The 22,974-nt window shown below is 43.6% G+C and overlaps 1 protein-coding gene across 10 annotated transcripts in view; it reads right to left on the bottom strand.

Annotated features, from left to right (window-relative positions):
- Positions 1-2,182: 2,182 nt before the first annotated feature.
- The window catches only part of CEP63 (centrosomal protein 63), a 79,472-nt gene continuing 58,680 nt past the window's right edge, over positions 2,183-22,974 (bottom strand). For 4 of the 10 annotated variants that reach the window (XR_007155531.1, XR_007155530.1, XR_007155526.1 and 1 more), the window contains 4 exons: positions 20,076-20,281; positions 19,023-19,302; positions 16,269-16,636; positions 12,873-13,877 (listed from right to left, as the gene is read on the bottom strand). Coding sequence is in view for 2 of the 10 variants with exons in the window: in XM_047874370.1 (XP_047730326.1) it covers positions 16,478-16,636; positions 19,023-19,302; positions 20,076-20,281 (645 nt within the window). In the remaining 8 variants the exon portion in view is untranslated. Of the gene's footprint in view, positions 2,314-10,385; positions 11,027-12,872; positions 13,878-16,244; positions 16,637-19,022; positions 19,303-20,075; positions 20,282-22,974 lie in introns of those variants that run through there. The other 6 variants (XR_007155527.1, XR_007155528.1, XR_007155532.1 and 3 more) reach the window with 6 other exon arrangements.

Below are 22,974 nucleotides of genomic sequence, written 5' to 3'. Positions count from 1 at the left end.
TCCCCTTCCAGGACCCTATTTAAAGGAGATTCTATAGCCTAAGCTCAGTGCTTCTGTTTAGTAGCACATAAATATAGCTCAAGGCATCTGCAGCCCTCCCCACACCAATCCCAACAGAGCCAACTAGCCCACTAACAACCAGTCAGCTGCCCAACCGTAGGTCCAAGGATGGTCTGGAGGCCTCCCGACGCCTCTGGGCTCCAGGGAGATGCCACCCAACATACCCACTTGGAGCTCGCAAGTGCACGCAGGTATACACCACCCCAGGAAGAAGGAGCCCAGGCTGGACGTTCCTGCTGTTTCATCTCATGTCATGATTAAATGACACCTGCATTTGGAATAAATGATCAGTAAGTTTCTGAAGTAAACATCAATTTGTCATTTCAAAAGCGAATTCCTAGATCACTGGATTTATTTCCAGGGCTGTTGACCAAAAAGGCTGTTGAGTTACAACATCCAGAGCAGTCATTTCCCTCTTTTTCTCAACTGAGTATAAAATACATGCCCAGCAGCAAGTGTCTCTGCCTTGAGGGAAATGTATGTTTACAGGAAGACAGAAACTGCCACCAGCCGGGAGCGCTCGCACTGTTTGCCACCAGGAAGCCATCAGGACACCAGATCGATCAGAGGAGTACCCTTCTTCTCAAGGAACCCATGGTCCTCAGCTTGCGCAGAGATTGCTTTGTTTCCATCAGGAGGGATGGCTGACTGCCTCTCTGACACAAGGAATCAGACATCACTGCACCCCGGCTGTGCAGGGACGGAGGCCGTGGCGCCCTGCCCCGGGTGGCAGACAGGACTGTGCAGACGCTTGGGGCATGAGGGCACAGGAGCAGCCACAGCCCTGAACAGCCAAGAACAATTGGGCCACATGATTAATGAAGTACAGATGTAAGGGCCCCTGGCAGCTCCCACATGGACAAAGAATGGTGACAGGGGAAAACAGGGAGACGTTTATTTAAATCGAAACAACTGCAGGATTACAAATTGCTCCCTGAACACTGGCTGCTGTATGTGTATGTACGTGAAACCAAGGGGATGGGAAAGTTAACATTTATTATACTATAAAAAAAATTAGGTGTAGCCAAGACGCCTGAGGCATTTAGAGGCTGTCCCCTCCCCTGCCCATATCCTTTGTGATGGTTCTGCCCTTGGGACTTGGGCAAACGTGGGCACCATGAACCCTCTGGCCTCCATTTCTTCAGCAGCCGGATCTCCTTCCCCACCTCCCAGGAGAAACACAGTGAAGAGAACACGTTAACCTGATTGCAGGAGGAAATCCACTCTGTCAGTAAAAGCTTCACTTGAAATTTTTAAAGCTCAGCAAGAGCGTTAAAAGTCCATTTTAAAAAGAAGAGAATGGGCCTCTTTCTGGAAAGATGTCCTCTTAGCTGCTGGTCCCGTTTGACTGAAAGCTGTCTTGCGCCATCGGGAGCCATTAATGTATGATCGAAGCCGTGGTTTCTTTCTGTAAACATTGGTTCAACTTGGGGAAGCTCTGCAGCTAGCTGAACAGCCCTTCTCACTGAGCTCTGGCCGGCCCAAGGCCAGGGAAGGCCTGTAGCTCAGACCTGGTCTGCCAACGTCAGGCTGGCATAACAGGAACGCAACCCCCTGGGTGCCGTCTCAACTCAGCCACTTCCCTCTGCTTTCGGCAAGTTACTGATCCTCCCTGTCTTGGTTTCCTTGTAACTAGGGATAATCAAAGCGCTCAGCATGCAAGTTTCTTATGGGGACTGAATGAGGTAACATGAATACAGTGAACAGAAGAGCCCCTGACACAGCTCCTGCTTGGTGAGTGTCAGCTGTCATCACTGCCACACCGTGGGTGTCCTCGGCATTATGAGGATGATATTAAAGGGCCATGTGTTGTTCCCAGTGCAGTGTTGAATCCAAACGTCCCAGGCTCCTCCTGAAATCCTAGTCATCACTGATTTTAGCCTCTAAGAGCAGAAATCCTGTCTCCACCACTTGGCCACCTACCTCTCCTAGAATCTTCCAGAGACCAGGAGCTCACCCGTCCATGAAACAGCTATTCCCTTCCTAGACAGCTCTGTTAAAAGACCTTCCCTCTAGGTAACTGCCTTAAATTCAAGCAGTTGAGCCAATCCACCCCCTGGTCCATGAACATACCTAGAATTTTCCAAGATCACTAGATGGCAGGCATCCTGAGCCACCAGGTACAAAACCCAGCTCATCCAGGGTTTCTGGGAGTTGGCTGGAACAGCTGTAATCTACCTAGACAAGGAAGGAGAGTCCAAAGACAGGGAAAGAAAAGGAAAATCTCCCACTCAAGAGAGCCTGCCAGTGCATCTGAAACCACATGAAGAAAAGTAATGGTTAGAAAATATATACGATTTGCATACTGTATGGTGAGACCACCCCAAGCCCTTATCCCACATAATGCCCCTGGCTGCCAGCCTTATACCCTCCAAACATTTCTTCTTTGAGAAAACTAACCAATCCAAGGTCTCCAGTGACAGGACCAGGGCCCTATTAGACCTCTAGGGATTCCTCTAGGATCCCTCCCCATGCACACACACACACTGACACACAGAGTTTGCAAATGGCATCTATGGTGGTTTTACTTTATTTTTTTACTATTTTATTTTATATTATTTTTTGAGAGAGTGAGGTACATTTGAGGAGCAGAGGAGAGAATCTTAAGCAGGCTCCATGCCCAGTGTGGAGCGTAATGTGGGGCTCAGTCTCATGCCCCTGAGATCATGACCTGAGCTGAAATCAAGAGTCAGATGCTCAACTGACTTAGCCACCCAGGTGCCCCTGTGGTGGTTTTAAAATACTTCCACAGATTCATTGGTACTCCTCCCTTCCTAAGGTGGAGCCTAATCTGCATCCCCTTAAGTGGGAGCTACACTTAGTGACTCTCTTCTAACAATTAGAATGTGACAGAAATAACAGTGTGTGATGTTCAAGATTATGACATATAAGGCATTACCACTTCCTCCTGTAAGCCAAGAACAGTGGGCACTGGGACCAGGAAGCTCCTACAGAAAGGGAGGACAAGGGGGGTACTCAGGAGGATGGTAATGGACAAATCTGGGGAACAGCTGCATGACAATGAGGATGGACACGGTCTAGAAAGGAAGAGGGCAGACCAGTCCAGGAGGCATATCACAGGAAAAAATAAAATGGGACCACTAAATCAGTTACCCGAGGTACTGGGGCTATTTTACAGTGACAATGAGGAGTTTGCAGGACTATTTGGTGAAAGCTATGATGAAAACAAAGCAAATACTAATTTCATGAAGAAATATTGTACAAAAAAGTCATATTAATCATGGTATATATTATATGCGGGTATTTACAGGGTCATAATAATGTAAAGGTCAAGTACTGATTTGCATTAGACACTGTGTTTGGATATCTCCTGCCATTCTAGCCCCGCCCATCTTTTCCATCTTCCAATTTTGAGGCTGAGGTAGGAAATTCTTCCTTTCTCTCAGGAGTAATGTTTAGTAGATTTTGTGTTTAGTAATGTCTTTTGTTAGATATATTTTTAGGTATTTACAGGTGTATTTTCATGATGTGGTAAATGGCATAAATTTTAAAGTACATTTTCTAATTGTTTCTAGCATATGGACATACAGATTATATACTACATGAAGTCATGCTGTGCATTCTTTGTGGGTGAGCAAAAATATAGATATAACAAATACAAAAATATAGTTGTGAGATGTTAACACCATCACTAGGACAGCACTTGCTTCTTGGAGACAGAAGAAAGGCATGGAATTAGACCAAAACTAAGACATTTTCAGTAGTCTTTTATTCTATGTAATTTTGAAGAATGTATGTTGAAATGTTGGCATTCATTAAATTCAGGGGCAAAGAAATCATCCGTGCCACCATTAAAAAAAATAATAATAATAATCTTTGCCTAAACCAGGGTCTCAAAGATTTTGTTTTCTTCTACAAGTTTTATGGTTTTAGCTCCTTTTTTATTGTTTTAAAAGTTTATTTTTATTTGAGAGAGAGACAGACAGACAGAATGCAACTGGAGGAGGAGCAGAGAGAGAGGGAGACAGAATCTGAAGCAGCCTCCAGGCTCCAGGCTGTCAGCACAGAGCCTGACATGGGGCTTAAGCTCACAAGCCAAGCCATGAGATCATGACCTGAGCTGAAGTCGGATGCTTAACTGACTGAGCCACCCAGGTGCTCCTGGTTTTAACTCTTAAAGAAGTCCACTCTATTGCAAGATGAGCCCCATTCTCCATTAAGGATGGAACACATGGCGGGCAGCCACCTTCCGTGGCATCAGTTTCCCCGGGAGCCCTGCAGGCAAGAAAGATGACCCTTCCTCCTGCTGCCTTGCTACCCCCTTTCTGAGGGGCCTTGCCAGGGATAATGGAGCCTGGTACCAGGTCATCCTTATCACCCCAATACTGGTGTGGGCAGAGGTTGAAAACTGCTCAGCATGCAGTATTTAAAAAAAAAAAAAAAGTTAATCAGTGCCAACATTTAAAAATCAGGAAAATCACACCGAAATCTGATTGGCCAGCATTTCTCCAGAAGTCTGTGAGCATCTGCACTGCAATGCAGCCCCCACCCCTCCTTTGGATGAGCTGGCTGTCTGGGTTGCCTCACACCTGCCCCTCTGACTCCCAGACCCCAAGGCCAGGGTCAGATGCCTGAGTGGATGCTTTCCTACAGCTGCCCTCTTTGGTGTTACCTACAAGGCTCCATCTACAGCTTTTCCGTCCTCTTCCCTATTCAGCCTTTCACCTGGTCTCCTGACAGCCTTGCTGAGTAAGGATCAGAGTCCACTCTCTGCATATGAGGAAACTGCCCAAGGGCGTACAGCTGCTAAGTGGTGAGCTGGCTTTGAGGTGCTCCCCCCTGCTCTGAGACTCCATTCTCTGGGCCCCATCGCCCTGGGCACTGGGGCTATCTTTAAGCACTTTTAAGATACAAAGTGCTCAGGGCGCAGGTGTGTTACTAGGCCGCCAGGCACACCTGTCAGGTTCTGGGAGTGCAAAGGGAGTTGGGATCTGTGTCACCTGCGCTGGCACCTGCAGGGAGTAGCAGGTGCTCAGGCTCCTAGTTGAGGGGTTTGCTTGATTAAATGTTTGACGAATGAACTAATAAATGGATGAGCTGTCATCTGAGTAGCTCACGTATATTTAACCATTAATCAAAATAGATTTTAACTGCAGAAATATTTTAGCTGAGGCATATAAAGGAAGAGGAGGAGGGGCAGGCCCATGACGTGCCAGAACTCATGGCAGGCTCCGCCATGAGGCCCTCTCATCTCATGACTGAACATTTCGAAGAAGACTTCACATAAAAAGCATAGACAGTAATATTTGTACAACCCTCTGGGGTAAACAAGAGAGGATTTAAAGGTGTCTATATGGGACAAAATTCATCGATTTTCTCTGAAATATGTAATGATGATAAAGATAAAATGCAAATATTAGAAGACATTGAATTTATATGATTTATATGATCTAGTATGACTTAATACGGTCTTTTTAAAAAATTTTTAATGAAAACCCTGAGCTTTCTTTTGTGACTTTAACTTTCTATATAAGGACTTACTCTTGAAACCATTATGCGCAATTCCTGATCAAGGCATTCTGAATTAACAATGTCTTTAAATTCTTCATACAGACCTTGATGAGGAACTTTGCCAAGTAGTGATAATGCTCTTTACAACAATTTGAAGATTACAACAATACAGATTGTATTTCAAGACTCTAAGTGTAATTCCTTTCTTGACAAATTTAACGTTGAAGTTTCTAGTAATATTATGGATAGACTTGAATCCAATCAAACACTTTTAGACCCAGTGTTAACCACATGAAATGCTAATTTGGACAATTTCTGTTTCTCGTTGGAGCCGTCAACCTGTAGCTTAGCTTGTGATAAGAAGTGACAGGGTACACCAGTAGACAGCTACAACTATCAGACCATTGCTGGAAAATAATTGCCTTGTTTGCAGTATTTAATTTAGGGCAAGAGTCCAAGATACAGGTCTTGAGATTCCAGAAAGTTTCAGACTATTGGACTGTTCTGTGAAGACAGAGATTTGAGACTGCTGCAGGGTTGCACCCACGAGAACACCACCAGGCCCCCCTACGTCAACCACCCCTCACCTGTCTCTTGCCCTGCAGTCCCCAGGTGGCTCCACTTGGGATGCAAAATTCTCGTTGGGCACACAGAGCACAGGCCCCCCCCAGTGTCCTTTAGCACCATGTCTACAGAAGGCAGTGGCACCCTCTGCAGCTCTGTCAAAGATGTTCAAGTGGTCCAGCTGCTCCCTGGTCACATCCAGCAAGCCCAAGATCCCACACATCACTCATTGGGCTTGTCACCTCTAGGGACTATTGGCTACATGGCCAAACCTAGCTCTCCTCTGAGGAGCCCCAGGCCAGGAGCTCTGCCCATCCCAGACTTGACCTGGCTGCCCCAAATTCTGAGGGCTCCCAAGACTCCAGGCACCCCAATAATCCAGGTGTGATGCTCTGGCCTGCCAATGAATAACACTTGTTCTCCAAGATGCCTAAAGGTATGCCATGAATTAAAAAAAAAAAAAAAGTTTCCTTGTGTAAGTCAGGGATACTAAGTACAAATAGTACCCCCTCTACCCAAGTGTGTGTTCACAAAGAATAAGACTGACCAGGTGTGAGGTAAACCTTATAAAGTTCTAAGCCTCTATATTCTTTTTTTTTTAATGTTTATTTTTTTTAATTTTTTTTAAAATTTTTTTTTTCAACGTTTATTTATTTTGGGGACAGAGAGAGACAGAGCATGAACAGGGGAGGGGCAGAGAGAGAGGGAGACACGGAATCGGAAACAGGCTCCAGGCTCTGAGCCATCAGCCCAGAGCCCGACACGGGGCTCGAACTCCCGGACCGCGAGATCGTGACCTGGCTGAAGTCGGACGCTTAACCGACTGCGCCACCCAGGCGCCCCTGTTTGTTTATTTTTTGAGAGAGAGAGCATGAGCTGGGGAGGGGCAGAGAGAAAGGGAAACACAGAATCCGAAGCAGGCTCCAGGCTCTGAGCTGTAAGCACAGAGCCCGACGTGGGGCCTCAACCCACAAACTATGAGGCCATGACCTGATCCGAAGTCAGACGCTTAACCGACTGAGCCACCTGGTGCTCCTAAGCCTCTCCATTCTTAACCTGGAGTTCACAGACCCCCTACCAAGGTGCTTAAGGATGGAATTTAGGAGTCCATGAACTTGGATGGGAAAAATTGACATCCTAATTCTCAGTAAGCTCTAACTGAAATTTAGTTTTTATTCCATTAAGAATATAGACCATAAACCACAGCAGCTACCAGTACCTGGAGCTTTATTCCAGTAGAAATCACAGATATTTTTATATCTCATTACACTTATTGTAGACATCTCAAAACATGATTTTCATGAGTCACTGCTTTGAAAGCATAGTAGGAGCCAGACCCGCCACTCAATCTTGTTATTTAATGAGTTAATAAAGAAGTATACAGAATACTGTGTTACAAATCTGTTTTGTCTCAGGTTTTGATAACAGAACGTCAAAATAATTGGCTTTCCTTTTAACACTATGTGTTTTATTTTATGCACGTAGTCATGATTTTGAGGTGTCCATAGGCTTCACCACTCTGTCACAGGAGTCCCTGGCACACAAAAGGTTGAGAACTGTAAGTGCCTAAGGTCACCAGCTCCCAGTGCTTTGGGAAGCAATAGAGGACGCACTGGTAGAGAGCTGGAGGGCTGGAAGGATCTTGGCCAGTGAAGGAAAGAGTTCTCCCAATTCTATACTGGCCCTAGGGGATACGATATGCAGCATTTCTCATTCTGCTTGGGCATATTTCTACGGAACATGTATTAACACTGAAAAATTTCAGATCTCTGGAAAACAGCTTGAAATATATGGATTTAGGGAATTGCTTAGCCTGAGAAGACACTGGAATTGCTTGGTGTTCTTTAAAAAAGTGATAGTAATCAGGAATGCAAGCTGGTGCAGCCACTCTGGAAAACAGTATGGAGGTTCCTCAAAAAACTAAAAACAGAACTACCCTACGACCCAGCAATTGCACTACTAGGCATTTATCCACGGGATACAGGTGTGCTGTTTCGAAGGGACACATGCACCCCCATGTTTATAGCAGCACTATCAACAATAGCCAAAGTATGGAAAGAGCCCAAATGTCCATCGATGGATGAATGGATAAAGACGATGTGGTATGTGTGTGTGTATATATATATATATATATATATATATATATATATATATATATATCTACAATGGAGTATTACTCAGCAATCAAAAAGAATGAAATCTTGCCATTTGCAATTACGTGGATGGACCTGGAAGGCCTTGAGCTAAGTGAAATTAGAGAAAGACAAACATCATATGACTTCACTCATATGAGGACTTTAAGAGACAAAACAGGGGCGCCTGGGTGGCGCAGTCGGTTAAGCGTCCGACTTCAGCCAGGTCACGATCTCGCGGTCCGTGAGTTCAAGCCCCGCGTCAGGCTCTGGGCTGATGGCTCAGAGCCTGGAGCCTGTTTCCGATTCTGTGTCTCCCTCTCTCTCTGCCCCTCCCCCGTTCATGCTCTGTCTCTCTCTGTCCCAAAAATAAATAAAAACGTTGAAAAAAAAATTTTTTAAAGAGACAAAACAGATGAACATAAGGGAAGGGAAACAAAAATAATATAAAAATAGGGAGGGGGACAAAACAGAAGAGACTCATAAATATGGAGAACAAACTGAGGGTTACAGGAGGGGGTGTGGGAGGGGGGATGGGCTAAATGGGTAAGGGGCACTAAGGAATCTCCTCCTGAAACCAGTGTTGCACTATATGCTAAATAATTTGGATGTAAATTTAAAAAAATAAAAAATAAAACAAGTTAATAAAAAAATCACTAAAAAAAGAAAACACATTTGTGTACCTCAAATCCAAAAAAATAAAAAATTAAAAAGTGATAGTATTAAGACCTTTTGGAGCAAAATAAAAAGATCAGGTGATGCCTTCTCACTATACAAATGGAAGTTTTTGCAGGAGGTAGCCCACTGAACATACCAGCTACCTAGGATCTTTCCTATCCTTCGCTCACGGTCCAGGACTTGTTAATACGAACAGGTCAGGATTCCACGCTGGGCTGTCAGCCAGGAGGGGGATCACTGGGGAAACCACTGGGCTCCTGCCCAGCCACCACTCTGTTGGGTTGTAAGGGGACCTGCACAGTTGGGAGTACATGCTCCTGCTGGGAGCAGGCTATATCCTCCACCACAGTTAAAATTAATTGGTAGAAAACACTTCTTGCCTTGTTTGTAGCATTTAATTTGGGGCTGAGGACCTGAAACGTGTTCTAGATTGCAGAAAGATTCAGGGACTGGCATGTTATCCAACAGGGCTAAGACAAATCCAAGAGACGGAATCCCGAGAGGTCCTCGTTGCCTCCCAAAGCCAGTGCCATGGGAATTAGGACAACTCTGGGAACTGGCAATTAGCTTAGCCACACCAGATGCCTCCCAAAGGAGTGGTTGTTCCACAAAAGCACTGGGCAAACTAGTGTCAAACAGTCTTAGCTGATCTGTGTTCCAGAGCTGAAGTAATGAAGAGGTTTCTGTAATGGATCTGGCTTTCCTTTCTCTGTTTTTCCCAGTCATGCTTGGAGAGCTATTGGAGGATTTGCCAAGCAGTCTTAGTGCACGTGTCCCATATTCACACACTTCCCCATCATTGGTCTGTAGCACTCTCTGAAACGTTCTGGACGCAGTCCTCCTCACCACTGAAGTTCGTGCCAAGCATTCCTGTAGCCCCTCCATACAAGATACGTAGCCAAAAAGTGCTGCCTGGCTGATTATTAGGGACTTTGCTGCCAGGACCCTCAGTAATCCTGGAAACTGCTCCCCTCACAGGCAGCGCAAGACCACCCCCTGGAGGGAGAGCAGGAGGCTTGCAGCATGCCCAGCTTGCGGCAAAGCCCTTACTCACATCATCTTGGCAGTGAGGAACTGCCTCCACTCACAAGCAATCATGCAGACAGAGCTTGGTCACCCGTTCTCTGAAGAAGGCTACCACTGTTACTCCTGAATGGGCACGCAGAGCAGAAAACATGAAACTTTGGCATGCATTGTGCTGTGATGTGTTCTGAATATAAACTTGAATTTTTTAGGCATTGCTATGCATCAGGAAGGCTTTTTTTGGGCAACACCTTTATTAAGATATAACCCACATACCATACAATTCACCCATTTAGATAGAGCATGTAATTCAATAGTTTTTTGGTTGTTACATTCAGACTTGTGCAACAATCAATTGTAGAACACTCTCATAACCTCCAAAAGACACCCCTTACTCTTTAGTCTTCCACCTCCCCCACCTTCCCCCCCTCCCCGCCACCCCTAGCAACCACCAACCTACTGTCTGGCTCTCGAGATTTGCCCATCATAGACACTTTATATAAATGAAATGATACGTATGTGGTCTTTTGTGACAGGCTTCTGTCACATAGCAGAATGTTCCCAAGGTTCATCAGTGTTGTGACAGCAATGCTTCATCCCTTTTTACGCCCAAACATATTCCACTGTCTGGATACAGCACATTTTGTTTATCGGCTCATCAGTTGAGGGACATTCAGGTTGTTTCTAACTTTTGGCCACCATGAGTAACGCTGCTGTGAACATGCATGTGTCACTTTCCGTGTGGACCTGTGTTCTTGTGAGCTTGGACACGTGCCTAGGATTGGCACTGCTGGGTAAACGGTGACTCTTTTTCAGGAACTGTCAAACTTTTCCAGAATGGCTGCACCATTCCTATCAGCAACACAGAAGCGTTCCAATTTCTCCACATCCTCATCAACACTTGTTATTGTCCATCTCTTGTACTATCGCGGCTATGAAGTGGTTATCTCACATAGCGTTGCATTCTTCTGAAGTTGCATTCTCCTGAAGACTAGTGATGTAGAGCATCTTTTCATGCGCTTTCAGCCATTTGTATATATTCTTTAGAGAAATGTCTATTCGGATCCTTCGCCCACTTTAAAATTGGGTTACCTGTCCTTTTATTATTGAAAATGATGAGAACAAAGGCAAGAGAAATGGAGCCAAAATTAAGTCTCCTTCTAGCTTGCAACCCACTGACACCTGAACCACGCACAGCATGACCTTCATGGCTGCCTTAGTGCCCTAATGTTTGTTTTATTAAAGACTAAAAGTAACCTTAACAGCGGCTAGCCCTTCAAGGTCCTGATAGCCTTGCTTCCAAACTCCTTAGAGGCTTACGCTATCCCTAACCTCACTAATTAAAAAGCACGTAGTCACCCCTCACAATCCTGGTGCAGGTCTTTCTGCGCATGGGGCCTGTCCCCGTGCTATAATAAAATCAACTTTTGCACGAAAAACATCTCAAGAATTCTTGCTTAGCCATTCGCTCTCGAACTCAAAACTTCTAAATTTCATAATTTTGTCAGAAAAGCTTGAGTTTTTAATGACTATCCAGCTGCACTTTAAAACTCAGCCCCATGGGGCGCCTGGGTGGCGCAGTCGGTTAAGCGTCCGACTTCAGCCAGGTCACGATCGCGCGGCCCGTGAGTTCGAGCCCCGCGTCAGGCTCTGGGCTGATGGCTCAGAGCCTGGAGCCTGTTTCCGATTCTGTGTCTCCCTCTCTCTCTGCCCCTCCCCCGTTCATGCTCTGTCTCTCTCTGTCCCAAAAATAAATAAATGTTGAAAAAAAAAATTTTTTTAAACTCAGCCCCAGCCCCAACAGGAATGGGATAGGCTCCTGCAAATTTTGTATCTCTTCCCAGATAACATCATTCTGGGAAAATTCCAGTCCCTGAAGTTGTGGTTCTTGATTCCCCCCCCCCCCCCCCCCCCAGTTCACAGATATCCTTGAGAGTCTGATGGACAGTCTCTGAGAGAAAAATGTACATATGCAAATTTGTCTATTTTGCATTTAGTATCAGGGAGTTCCTGGACCTTCCACCATTCAAGCATTGCCTTAGTAAGGTTCTTTCTTTTCATAAGAAGAGTGTACACTTATTTCTAATGATTGTATTGTCAAAATGATTTGAACCTGGCCTTAATGGACGACATAAAATGCCCAAATTCTAGGTTCCCACAGAGGAAAAAAGAATGAACTGGCTGTGAGATTATCAAAATCACACTGTAAAGAAACAGCTTTTATAGAAGATTGCTTTGAAGGCCTGCAGTCCATCATTTCTCCAAATTTTCCCCTGTGATCAGGCCAGACCACGAGAGCTTTACACCATCACATCTGGGATTGTCTTAGAACTGGTCTCTGATTGCACTTCAGCCTTTGCCATCAGCCCACAATGAAAGCGCACTGTAAGGAAACTGTGCAGATTCTATTACTATCAGTTACAAAAATGTTGTAGGACCTCTCCTAAGGCTCATACACGCACTCAGAAAAGATGTGCTTCTCTTTAACCCATGGTCTGTTTTGATCTCGTCAGCACCATAAAGCTGTTACATAATGTTTCCTTCCCCACTTTTTCCCTTAAGAAACTCAGAGGTAAGGGGCACCTGAGTGGTGCAGTCAATTAAGCATCTGACTCTTGATCTTGGCTCAGGTCATGATCTCACAGTTTGTGAGTTCGAGCCCCACATCTAACTCTGCACTGATGGCACAGAGCCTACTTGGGATTCTGTCTCTCCTTGTCTCTGTCTCTCCCCCACTTATGTGCTCTCTCTCAAAATAAATAATAAACTTAAAAAACAACAACAACAACAACTCAGGTGTCTGGGTGGCTCAGTTGGTTTAGCATTTGACTTTGGCTCAGGTCATGATCTCACAGTTCGTGGGTTTGAGCCCCATGTCGGGCTCTGTGCTGACAGCTGCTTTGGATTGTGTGTCTCCCTCTGTTCCCCCACCCCCACCCCCACTCGTGCTCTGTCTCTCTCTCAGAAATAAACGTTAAAAAAACAAACAAACAAACAAACAAACAAAAACCTCAGAGGTAAAGTTGCTGCCTGTCCCCAGCAACTGAACTAGATATTCTGTTAATTTGTGAATGGACATTGATGGCCTTCATTTTCCCTTTGCCCTGATTCCAGTTTCTTTTTGATACGTTTTACATGCGATCTCAAACTGTTTCTAGAACAAGTCAACAAATCTCTTTTTCATGACACCTGTTTGTTTATGCATGTTCTTAATGACAGAACTTATTTTATAGTTATTTTTCTCACCGGTAACTTTTAGTTTCTGGACTCAAGGGTGTTTTGCAAACAGATTACCATCACCCCAGTTTAAGCAATATGTGTCTAGGTAGGAGAAGGAAGGTAGAAATTTTTTTTTTAAGTTGAGAAGACATAAGAGAGACAGTGTTGTGGTTTTTTTCTACTTGACAAGATACTTTCATGGTGCTTACTAGGCTAGGCACTGTTCTATGTACTTTACAAATACTAATCTTCACAAAAACCCTATGAGGGATGCATGATTATTGCTTCCCGTTTTACAGATGAGAAGGCTCAGGTATGGAGCAGTTAATTAACTTGTGCAAGGTCACACAGCCAGTGAACAGTAGAGCCAGGATTAGGAACAGGGTTGCCAGCCTGCAGAGTCTGCACTCTCTACCCCTGGCCTCTGCTAAAGAGAGCCTGGCTCTGGGACCCTGGGTAAGCCACATAAATCACGTGGGAACAATGACACCCACTGCATCCTCGGCTCATTGAAATCAAAGGAGGCTCCACTGAAAGGCAGCATCCTCCCCACAGTGAGAACTCCACTTTGTCCTCTTCAGCTAAAACCTGCATAGAAATCCAGACCAAACTTCACTGGGAATGCCGGCCAAGTGGAATGAGGTAACTCACCCAACACAACGTCATCCGTAAACACCAAAAGTAGATGAGAGCACCCTTACCTTTTCATCTCCTGTGAGCATCCTGATCCTAGAAAGATTTTGTAAAGTGTGGGTTAGGAAACTAGCTCAAATTTAGTTGACACATTTTAATATTTGGCATATCTTCTTGAAAAATGAAGTTGAGAGATTAAATTGCAATCAAACATTTTGACAAATTTAGACAGTTTACTTCAACCAACAACGCAGTATAAGTTTAAGGGTGTACATAGTACCTCATGATTCTTTATGCATCTCCAGTGACTAGTGTCTGTCCTTGCTCCTCCTAGTCAACATGTACCATAGAAACTTGGGGTTGCACCCTACATATTTTAAGTGGAAGCATGGGACAGTCTGACACTCAAAAATCCCCTCATACCAATCCAGATGGGCATCAGTTTTAGAGTCTGCAAAGCCCTTTCAGCAATGTATTTTCGGTAAATCCTCTCAACTCCATGAAGTACCATCCCCATTTTACAGGTGAGTACAATGAAGCCCAGAATAGTAGCCATTTTTATCCACCTAGTATTCACTTAGTATCTACTATGTGTAAGACAGCATACTGGATAGAGGCAGGACCTTGTCCCTCCTTTAAGGAGTTTCCAATTTAGTGGGAGAGACAGAAATTAGACAGCACAGTATGGTCAGTGCTTTGAGAAGGGCACATACAAGGCACTGTAAGAAATGAGCAGCTCTCCCTGAGTCTGATCGGGGGCTGTGGGAAGTCTTTGCCAGGCAAGATAATACGGGCATGTGAAAGAGTTTGGGAAGAGGAGGCTGACCTAAGGGACAGCACGTCCACAGGCACAAAGGGAAAACGTGGTGCATCTAAGGAAGGACATTTATCTGTTGGTTCAAACAATCTGAGCACTTCCACAGTGCTGGGCTTGTGCTGGGTGATGACGCCCCCACGGCGAACCAGACTGGCAAAGTCCTTGAATCAAGTAACAAAATGAGTTCAGAGTGGTGAGTAGTATGAAGGGAGTATTGGTTAGTCTGGACCAGGGTGGTGGCCCTGGGGAGAGAAATGGCTGCATCTAAGAGAGATTTGGGAAGCAGAACTGATAGGACATCCCAATGGCTTGGACCTGGAGGTGTGGGTGAAGAAGGAAATGAGGGGAACTCCTAGCAAATGGCAGACATGAAGCTGTCCTGACATGCAATCTTAGGAGGAGGGAGAACCAAGAGTTCTCTCTTGTGAAAATTCAACATAGGATGCTCACGAGACATTCGAGTAAAGCAGCTCTGGGAGTCAGATATCTAAGACAGCATCTCTGGAGAGAAGTCAACATGAGCTTTGAATGTAGGGGTCACTGGCCTATAGATGCTCTTAAAAGCTTAAAAAGTGAATGGAATATTCTGGGGAAGTTGAGTGAGAAAACCCATGTCAAAGCCCCGGGGTGGGGGTGAAGGGAGAGGAGAGGCTTCGGAAGAGAAAAAGCCAGAAGAGCAGGTGAGATGGAGGGGCCAGTAAGGTAGGAGAGAAACCAGGAGTGACAGATCATAGAAGCCAAGAGAGGAAGAGGGATTGGCTAATGTGTGAAATGATGCTCAGGGACTAATTAGATCACTGGTGACCTCGAGAGCAAGAAAGCAGTTTCATGGTAGGGATGGAGGTGGGGTTGGAGGAGGTTAAGAGGGAGGTGAGGAGCCAGAAACATCACTGCAGACAACTCTTGCCAGAATTGTTTGGGTGAAAGAAAGGAAATATACAGAGTATGAGACAGAAAGGCACAGGGAACTGAGGTTTTGTTTTGCTTTAAAGAAAGGGGAAATGACAGGATGTTTGTATGCTGAGAGGAAAGGGGCACTGGGGAGGGGAGAGTCGCAGAAGCCCTGTCCCTTCCCTCAGCCAGTGCCTTCTGATGTCTCCAGCTGCCCATTCTAGCTCCTCCACTGATCCATTTCCTGGGATCCTCAGATGCTGGCATCCTTCAGGGCCCCCAGCCCTGCGTACTGCTCTCCTCTCCCTACACATCCTCCTTGGTAGATCATATCAGTTCTCCATGGTTTTAAACACCTTCTGCACCCTGAGATCTTTGTCTCCGCTTTAAACATCTCAGAAATGCACATGCCAAGCATTTCCATCTGACATTCCACAGGCACGCATGCCTAAAACCAGCCTGTCCTCTCCCTCCACCTCTCTCTTATACTTTGTTTGGAGCAAGACAGGGCTTTCTGTCACAATTCTTTCACTCCTATAAACTCTCCCAACCCAACCTGCCAGAAGCAACAACACTGGTACATCAATCTGGATCAGTCTGCCTCTGAAATCCATACTTGCATTACCCATTTCTATAATTTCTCTTCAACTTGTATCATAAAATCCTTATTTTAATTAGTCTACAGCTATTCACAGTGAAGTCATTAAGAGAAAATACCACTTAATAATAAAGAGTAATGTGAGAAAAAAAAGAAGTCTAGCAAAGTGGTTTATTCTTACAAGTTATTGCTGGAGAAAGTTCTTCAAACAAACCAGTGCAGTGAAAATGCCTTAGAGAAGCATCAGGTTTTCAGATTTCTTCCCAACAGTGTTAGGATGTCTCATCTTCGCTATTTTTACATGTTCATGTTTTGACAAGCTGCTTCGTCGGGTGACAGCAACTCTTCAGGGTTCATTTTTATTTCCAAGTTTGTGATTTTTTAAAAAGGCTACTTTAGGGTGGTGAACTGTTTCACTGTCTTTTCACTCTCTCTTTTAAGTTCTTCAATATGGGCATCCAGGCGCTCTAGAATATGATGGGACCGCAGTTCCTCCTCTTCCAAAAATCTGGTAGCTATTGAACCAAGAGGAGACACAGGCAAGGGACACTGAAGGAGAAACAAATTTGGACATATGTAAGTTGAACAGTAGATTTCTCAGATACATTTTCTAACGAGAAATATTAAAAGGTGACTTAAAATACTTTTTCTTCCAAAGAGATAATTTGTTTTTATCCTAATGATAGGACTAGTAAAAAAGCAGCTGTTCCCGGGGCGCCTGGGTGGCGCAGTCGGTTAAGCGTCCGACTTCAGCCAGGTCATGATCTCGCGGTCCGTGAGTTCGAGCCCCGCGTCAGGCTCTGGGCTGGTGGCTCAGAGCCTGGAGCCTGTTTCCAATTCTGTGTCTCCCTCTCTCTCTGCCCCTCCTCCATTCATGCTCTGTCTCTCTCTGTCCCCAAAAAAATAAACGTTGAAAAAAAAAAAGCAGCTGTTCCATAAATGTTAACATAAGACTTCTTCCTTTCTGACACAAGTTGTATAAATGTAAGGTGTCACATAAATATGTTAGTTATGGGCCTAAAGAATATCTCAGTTCAGACTTATATATCCTTTAATACCCTCAGAAGAGAATATACCTAATGCCTGTTATTTTAAATTCACTTTTAAAATCTGAATATGTTACTTTGTTTTTAAAGCACAGAAAATCTACCGACAACAGATTAGACAGCAAGTGAAATCAACGCTTTCCCTCATCCAAAATCTCAGTCCACACTCCCTCATCTGAAACTCCTGGGACCACGGTATTTCAGAATCCAGATTTTAGAAAGGTAATATAGGACATGTACCACATACAGTCCATTCTCACGTGCAGTCGTTATTTTCTATATACAGCCCCCTCAAACACTGAGTTAGTGAATAAAGAATCATTGCTCCTTGGGGAAATATATACACACACAATCTCACACAGACTATCATCCTAAAAACAACTCCTCCTGGTAGAATCCATTTTCTTTATTTTACATAAGAGAAAACGAGGTGCAGAAGTGTGAAGTGACTTGCCAGAGGTCACCCCACTAATGGGTGCCAGAGTTGGGGTTCCAACCCTGTTTACCAGGCCCCAGAGCCTGAGCTCCCTGAGCTACACTGTGCTGTCCCCACGTCGTCCCCACTCTGGTCACCTCTGTGTGACAGCTGGACAGGAGGGCAGAGCACCACCTCAACCAATCTCAGCTGGGAACGTGTAAGCGGGGATCCAACCTTTTCACAGCTCCTCACAGGACCACGAATGACTGTGGGAATCCCTCAAGTATTGAACAGGGTGTTAAATAGTTAAGCGAGTAGGAGAATTAGCAAATACAGAATCCGTGACAAATAAGGATCAACTGTATTACCTTAGTGGAGTCTGAGGTAACGTCTCATAATCAAAGACACTGATATTTCTGAAGCAAAATACTAAGTGGGATAAAGAGTCTATACATATTAGCACATCAGTTCAGTTCAAAAAGGTTTTGCTGCCAAACTTAGGAAGAAAGTTTTCAGGATGTTTTTAGGTCTCAGAATTACATGTAAGTGAAGTGGAGACTTCTTTTAACAATGAAAAGAAAACTCTTCCATGAACTTGTTGGCATATGCAAAGGTCAAAAATACTGCATTTTCACAGGGATAGGACCATGTAACTGGTGACGGTAATGAAAATCTGGCCAGAGGCAGGGGTTTCAGTAGAGAACGCAGACAAATGGTGGAGTCTGCACAGTGGCTGCAGGAACACGGAGCAGCGAGTGTCGCACTGGGGTACCCAGTCCACGTCTGAACACGTCAGGCGCAGTTCCTTCCTCCGCCTCCACCCACCCGCTTTCTCCCTTTCCCAAGTTGCTTCCTTTCTTCTTCACTGGCTAGGCCTCACGACCATCTTGGCATCCAGAGATATTCCTTGACCCTCTACAAACTGACCCTCTCTGAAATACAAAATTGACCCTCTCTGAAAAAGGCAGGAAAGGAATTTCCAATTAGGGTTAAAAACAAATGAATGGGAGTGCCTGGGTGGCTCAGTTGGGTAAGACTTCAACTCTTGGTTTCTGCTCAGGTCATGATCCTGGTGAGTTCAAACCCCACCATCGGGGTCTGTGCTGACAGCAGGAAGCCTGCTTGGGAATCTCTGTCTCCTTCTCTCTGTCCCACCCCTGCACTCACTGGTCTCTCTGTCTCTCTCAAAATAAATAAACAAACTAAAAAAAAAAGATACAAATGAATGGTTATGTTAATTTTCAAAACTAAGATGTATTTTGAAAAGTAATCATGGCTGAAATGTGTCTTCATGAGTAAAACTGCAAGACAGAAATACATGAACATAATAGAGTACTTAAGCTAGAGAACCAGTAAGGAAAAAAAAACCAAAACAAAACAGAAAACCATCACCCTGCTTTACCCTTAAAATAAAAAATAAAATCAAACTGAATAGACTTAATAAACTAATAAGATCAGAACGTTTCCATACCGAAGACATAAACTCTTCCTGGTCATTTATACTCTCAGAGACAGTGTCAGAAAAACTGGCATCATTTGTATCTAGCACTGAAGGCAAAGAGCTAGTTTTACACAGAAAGTTAGAAGGCAAAGAGATGGTGGAACTGCAAGGGCTGATCTGAGAGCTCAGGGGGCTGAGGACTCTGGACATGGGCTCTATACTATCCAACGCCTGTCGTCTCGGAGAATGAAGACCTGTTTTGCAGCGCTCAGTCTTTACTCCATCGTGTCTGTACGGGCCACGGGTTGGCCTGGATAGCAGATTAGAAAACAAAACAAATATACATTGTAGTAACTTTTCTCTTTCAACACAGAACCGCTGCAGGAAGTTCACTTAAAAACAAAGGAATAGCCTAACCAGTAAGGCTGTAATTTACTAAAAGAGCAGCCCACTTGGACTACATGCTCTTTCTATCCAGTCAGGCCCCAAACGTCCAACCCCCGCCGCCAGGCCTCAGCCCTCACGCGGAGACAAACTGCCATAAGTGTGTTTGGTGCTAGGACAGAGGGAAGTACTGTGCGCATGAGCAGGGTGCCTGACATCATCTGGGGTCGAGGTGGCAGTGGAGGAGAGGGGTCGGCAGAGGCTTTGGTAGGTAGGAAACACGTCAGCTATAGAATAAGAGCTGAAGCCAGGTGGGTTTTCACTGAATGCTGACTTCTTATGGTAACAGCTTATAATTAATTGACCAACAATACAAAGGAAGCTTTCTTTATGTGAAAAGCCAATTTCTACTTTTAGGGTACAAGTGGGGCTACAGAGGGGGGAGGCAGCATGGAAAGGCTCGGGGGAGGAAGGATGTTGTTTATGCATGCATCCAGAGTGTCTGAAACTAAAGCTTGAAGGAAGTGCCATACAACCACCCGTCACATTTTATCCTCATGGCAGCTTTACTTGTCCACACTGTACTTCAGAATCAGACATAGAGTCGTTTGAGGAAGATTTAATTTCTGTAGTCTGAAATCGTGCTCAAACGAGAGTTACAGTAGTACACATTTTAAGTAAACTGTGAAGAAATTTTACTTGAACTCTGTATTCTTGAACTCAGGTGCTCTGCTGTGTGTCGGTTTAAAGATTCTCTCATGGTTTTTTTTGCATATCTGAGTAGAAATCTCCAGCTTAGATTTAGTATCCATCAACTCTTTCTGCAGTTGTTGATTTTCAGACACTAATTTATTTAAGGCCTCAATATAATTCTCCTGGAGGTCTGCTAGTGAAATCTCTTTTGCCTAATAAAAGAGAATGCTAGAGTTACATAATTTGTATAAGAATATTTGTGATCTGGGAGACTGGTGGTAGGAAATTACATTTCTTTCAGTTATAACTAGTTCATCTGTAGCTTTACTTTGGAAAAAATGAATACTTGTGTTTGGCCCCCTATGAGAAAAAGTGTTGTCTCTTACAGTAAATGGGGGGGGGGGGGGCGGTAATTAGGAGCACAATGGGCTTCCCTGATGAGCCAAGGAATACCTACGGAGCTAGAGGAAGGCTGGAACTCAGATGGAGGAAAGCTACAAGTAGAGTCAGAAACAAAGAGAAAAAGAAAATAGCAGCCATGGGTTCTTCCAGAGTATCTACAAAAGAAGACTGAGAGACCTAGTTCAAAGAAAGGCATTTGAGCAGAAGGTTCTGAAAAGTACTCTGCTCTTCAGGACTTTTACATAACATCGGCACCTATTCTGGGACGTGAAATCAAATGAACTACGTGGTAGAGCTGCATGCAAGTATAAGGTGGAGATTCCTACTCTGATCTGGTATAGGTTCTAAGATCATTCATTTTATTGCTTTTCCATCTAGGTGTTTGCTGGTAAAACAGTACCTGAAAAAACAGTAGTCTGGACCGTTTTTGTTTTTTTTTTTCTAATGACAAAATCTTTCATTAACATTTTGAAAAATTATGCAATCTTGTTTGGAATTTAATATGATGTTTAGCTTGGTCTTTTCTGTAAAGAATTTTCTAGAAATAAGCTGGTCAAAAGTGGTTTAACAAACAGAATTTAAAATATAAACTTTAAGATGCAGCATCCAAATATCTGTGTACCAATAGTGATGTAAGTTACAAGATTTTTCAATAAGTTGCCAATGCCAGATAAAATCTTAAAAAAAAAAAACAACTGCAGGATACAGGAGTTAAACTACAAACTACTGTCAATTTTTTAAGTGTGGCATATAATTTATTTTATCAGAGTTACTGCTTTCATTATTAAGATAATTAATTTTGTTACAATAGTTATTTAATCCAAACATTCATTTGTAAAAGTAATTCCACCTTCCTAGGTGATAAACCACGAACAGGAACCTTCTAATAATTATTCTTAATACATACAACATGTTCACACTGTGTGTAACTTCAAAACCAGAGGAAGTTTAAACGACTTGATGGGATTTTGACCAACCAGAGTCTGATGTTTGATGTCATTAAATATACTTTTTTTAAAAAGATAGTGCTTGCTTTTGCCAGGCATCTTTTGAACTTTTCTCAAATTTATTATTTTATTAGCAACAATTCAGATAAGTGAATGTGAAAGGTAATATAAAAACTGCATGCCACACACATGCCCAGCTGTTTGTAAGGAAAGGACAGGACTACTACTGTTAGATGGGGTTTCAGGAGAAATTAAACTCAACAGAATCTCTGGTCATAGTCTGGTTTAAGCACCGCTGACAGTTCCCAACTCTTAAATATGAATAGGCAATCACTGCATAAGATAAGATTCTCTCAATCAAATACTACTAAATCCTGAGTCTTTTGAAGATTCTGTGGTGTAAATGAGGCTGGATCTTGACTTTCTCCACTACTAGCTTAGTATTGGCTTTATCAGGGCAAACAAAAATCATCTACCTTCCTTCCTCCCTCCCTTCCTTTCTTCCTTCCTCCCTCCCTCTCCTGGCACCCCCCCTCCTCGCCATGAGTCCAACTTCCCCCTTACAATTTAACTGCTGTCTCCTCTCCCCTTTTTCCTATCCTTGTAGGCTTGCACTTAAAAAAATCCTTTCATGGGACACCTGGGTGGCTCAGTCAGTTAAGCATCCAACTCTTGATTTCAGCTTAGGTCATGATCTCACAGTTCGTGAGATGGAGCCCCCACATCAGGGTCTGACAGCATGGAGCCTGCTTAGGATTCTCTCTCCCGCTCTCTGTGCCCCTCCCCCGCTTGCACACACTCTCACTCACTCTCTCTCTCTCAAAATAAGTAAACTCTTAAAAAAATTACCAAAATTAAGAAAAATCCATTCATTACAGTTTTAGAGGGATTTGGAAGGGAGCAAAATTAGATGCATTATTTTCATCTGCCACCTTAAATGATGACGTAATATTTCATAGTATAGATAGGCACAGATGAACCATCCCTCTATAGGTTAACATTTAGCTTATTTCAAATTTTTAGACATTGAAAATAGCATCAAAATGACCATTTCTGCACATTTGCTCCTATAAGATGGGTTCTTTGGAAATGCAAACTGGTATGACCTTTCTGGAGAACTATTCTGCAATGACTATCAAAATCAGAAATGCAGATGATCCAGGACTTTATAGGCTATATATATTTACAAGTTTAATGGACATTGCTAAATTGTCCTCTAGAAAGGCCATATCTATTCACTTTCTCATTAACAGAGCTTAAGAGTCTGTTGCCCTATATCCTTGCCAATACTGATTATACTCATTCTTAAAAATCAGTGTCAAGCCAGTTAGCAAAAAAAATATTTATTTTGTTTTGGTTATAGGGAGGTTAAATAAGCTTTTCTTGGTCACTAGATTTTTGCATTACTTCTATGAATTATCTGTTCTTTGTCCACTTTTCTACTGGAATCCGATCTTTTTATTATCTTTGCAGGAAATCCTTATATTAATTTTTTTAATTAAAAAAAATTTTTTAAGTTTATTTTTGAGAGAGAGAGACAGAGACAGAGACAGAGA

The sequence above is a fragment of the Prionailurus viverrinus genome, chromosome C2 (genome assembly GCF_022837055.1).
Source record: "Prionailurus viverrinus isolate Anna chromosome C2, UM_Priviv_1.0, whole genome shotgun sequence".
In the NCBI taxonomy this organism is placed as follows: Eukaryota; Metazoa; Chordata; class Mammalia; order Carnivora; family Felidae; genus Prionailurus; species Prionailurus viverrinus.
The sequence above is the reverse complement of the archived record's forward strand: the minus strand, read 5'-3'. Positions and strand labels throughout refer to the sequence as shown.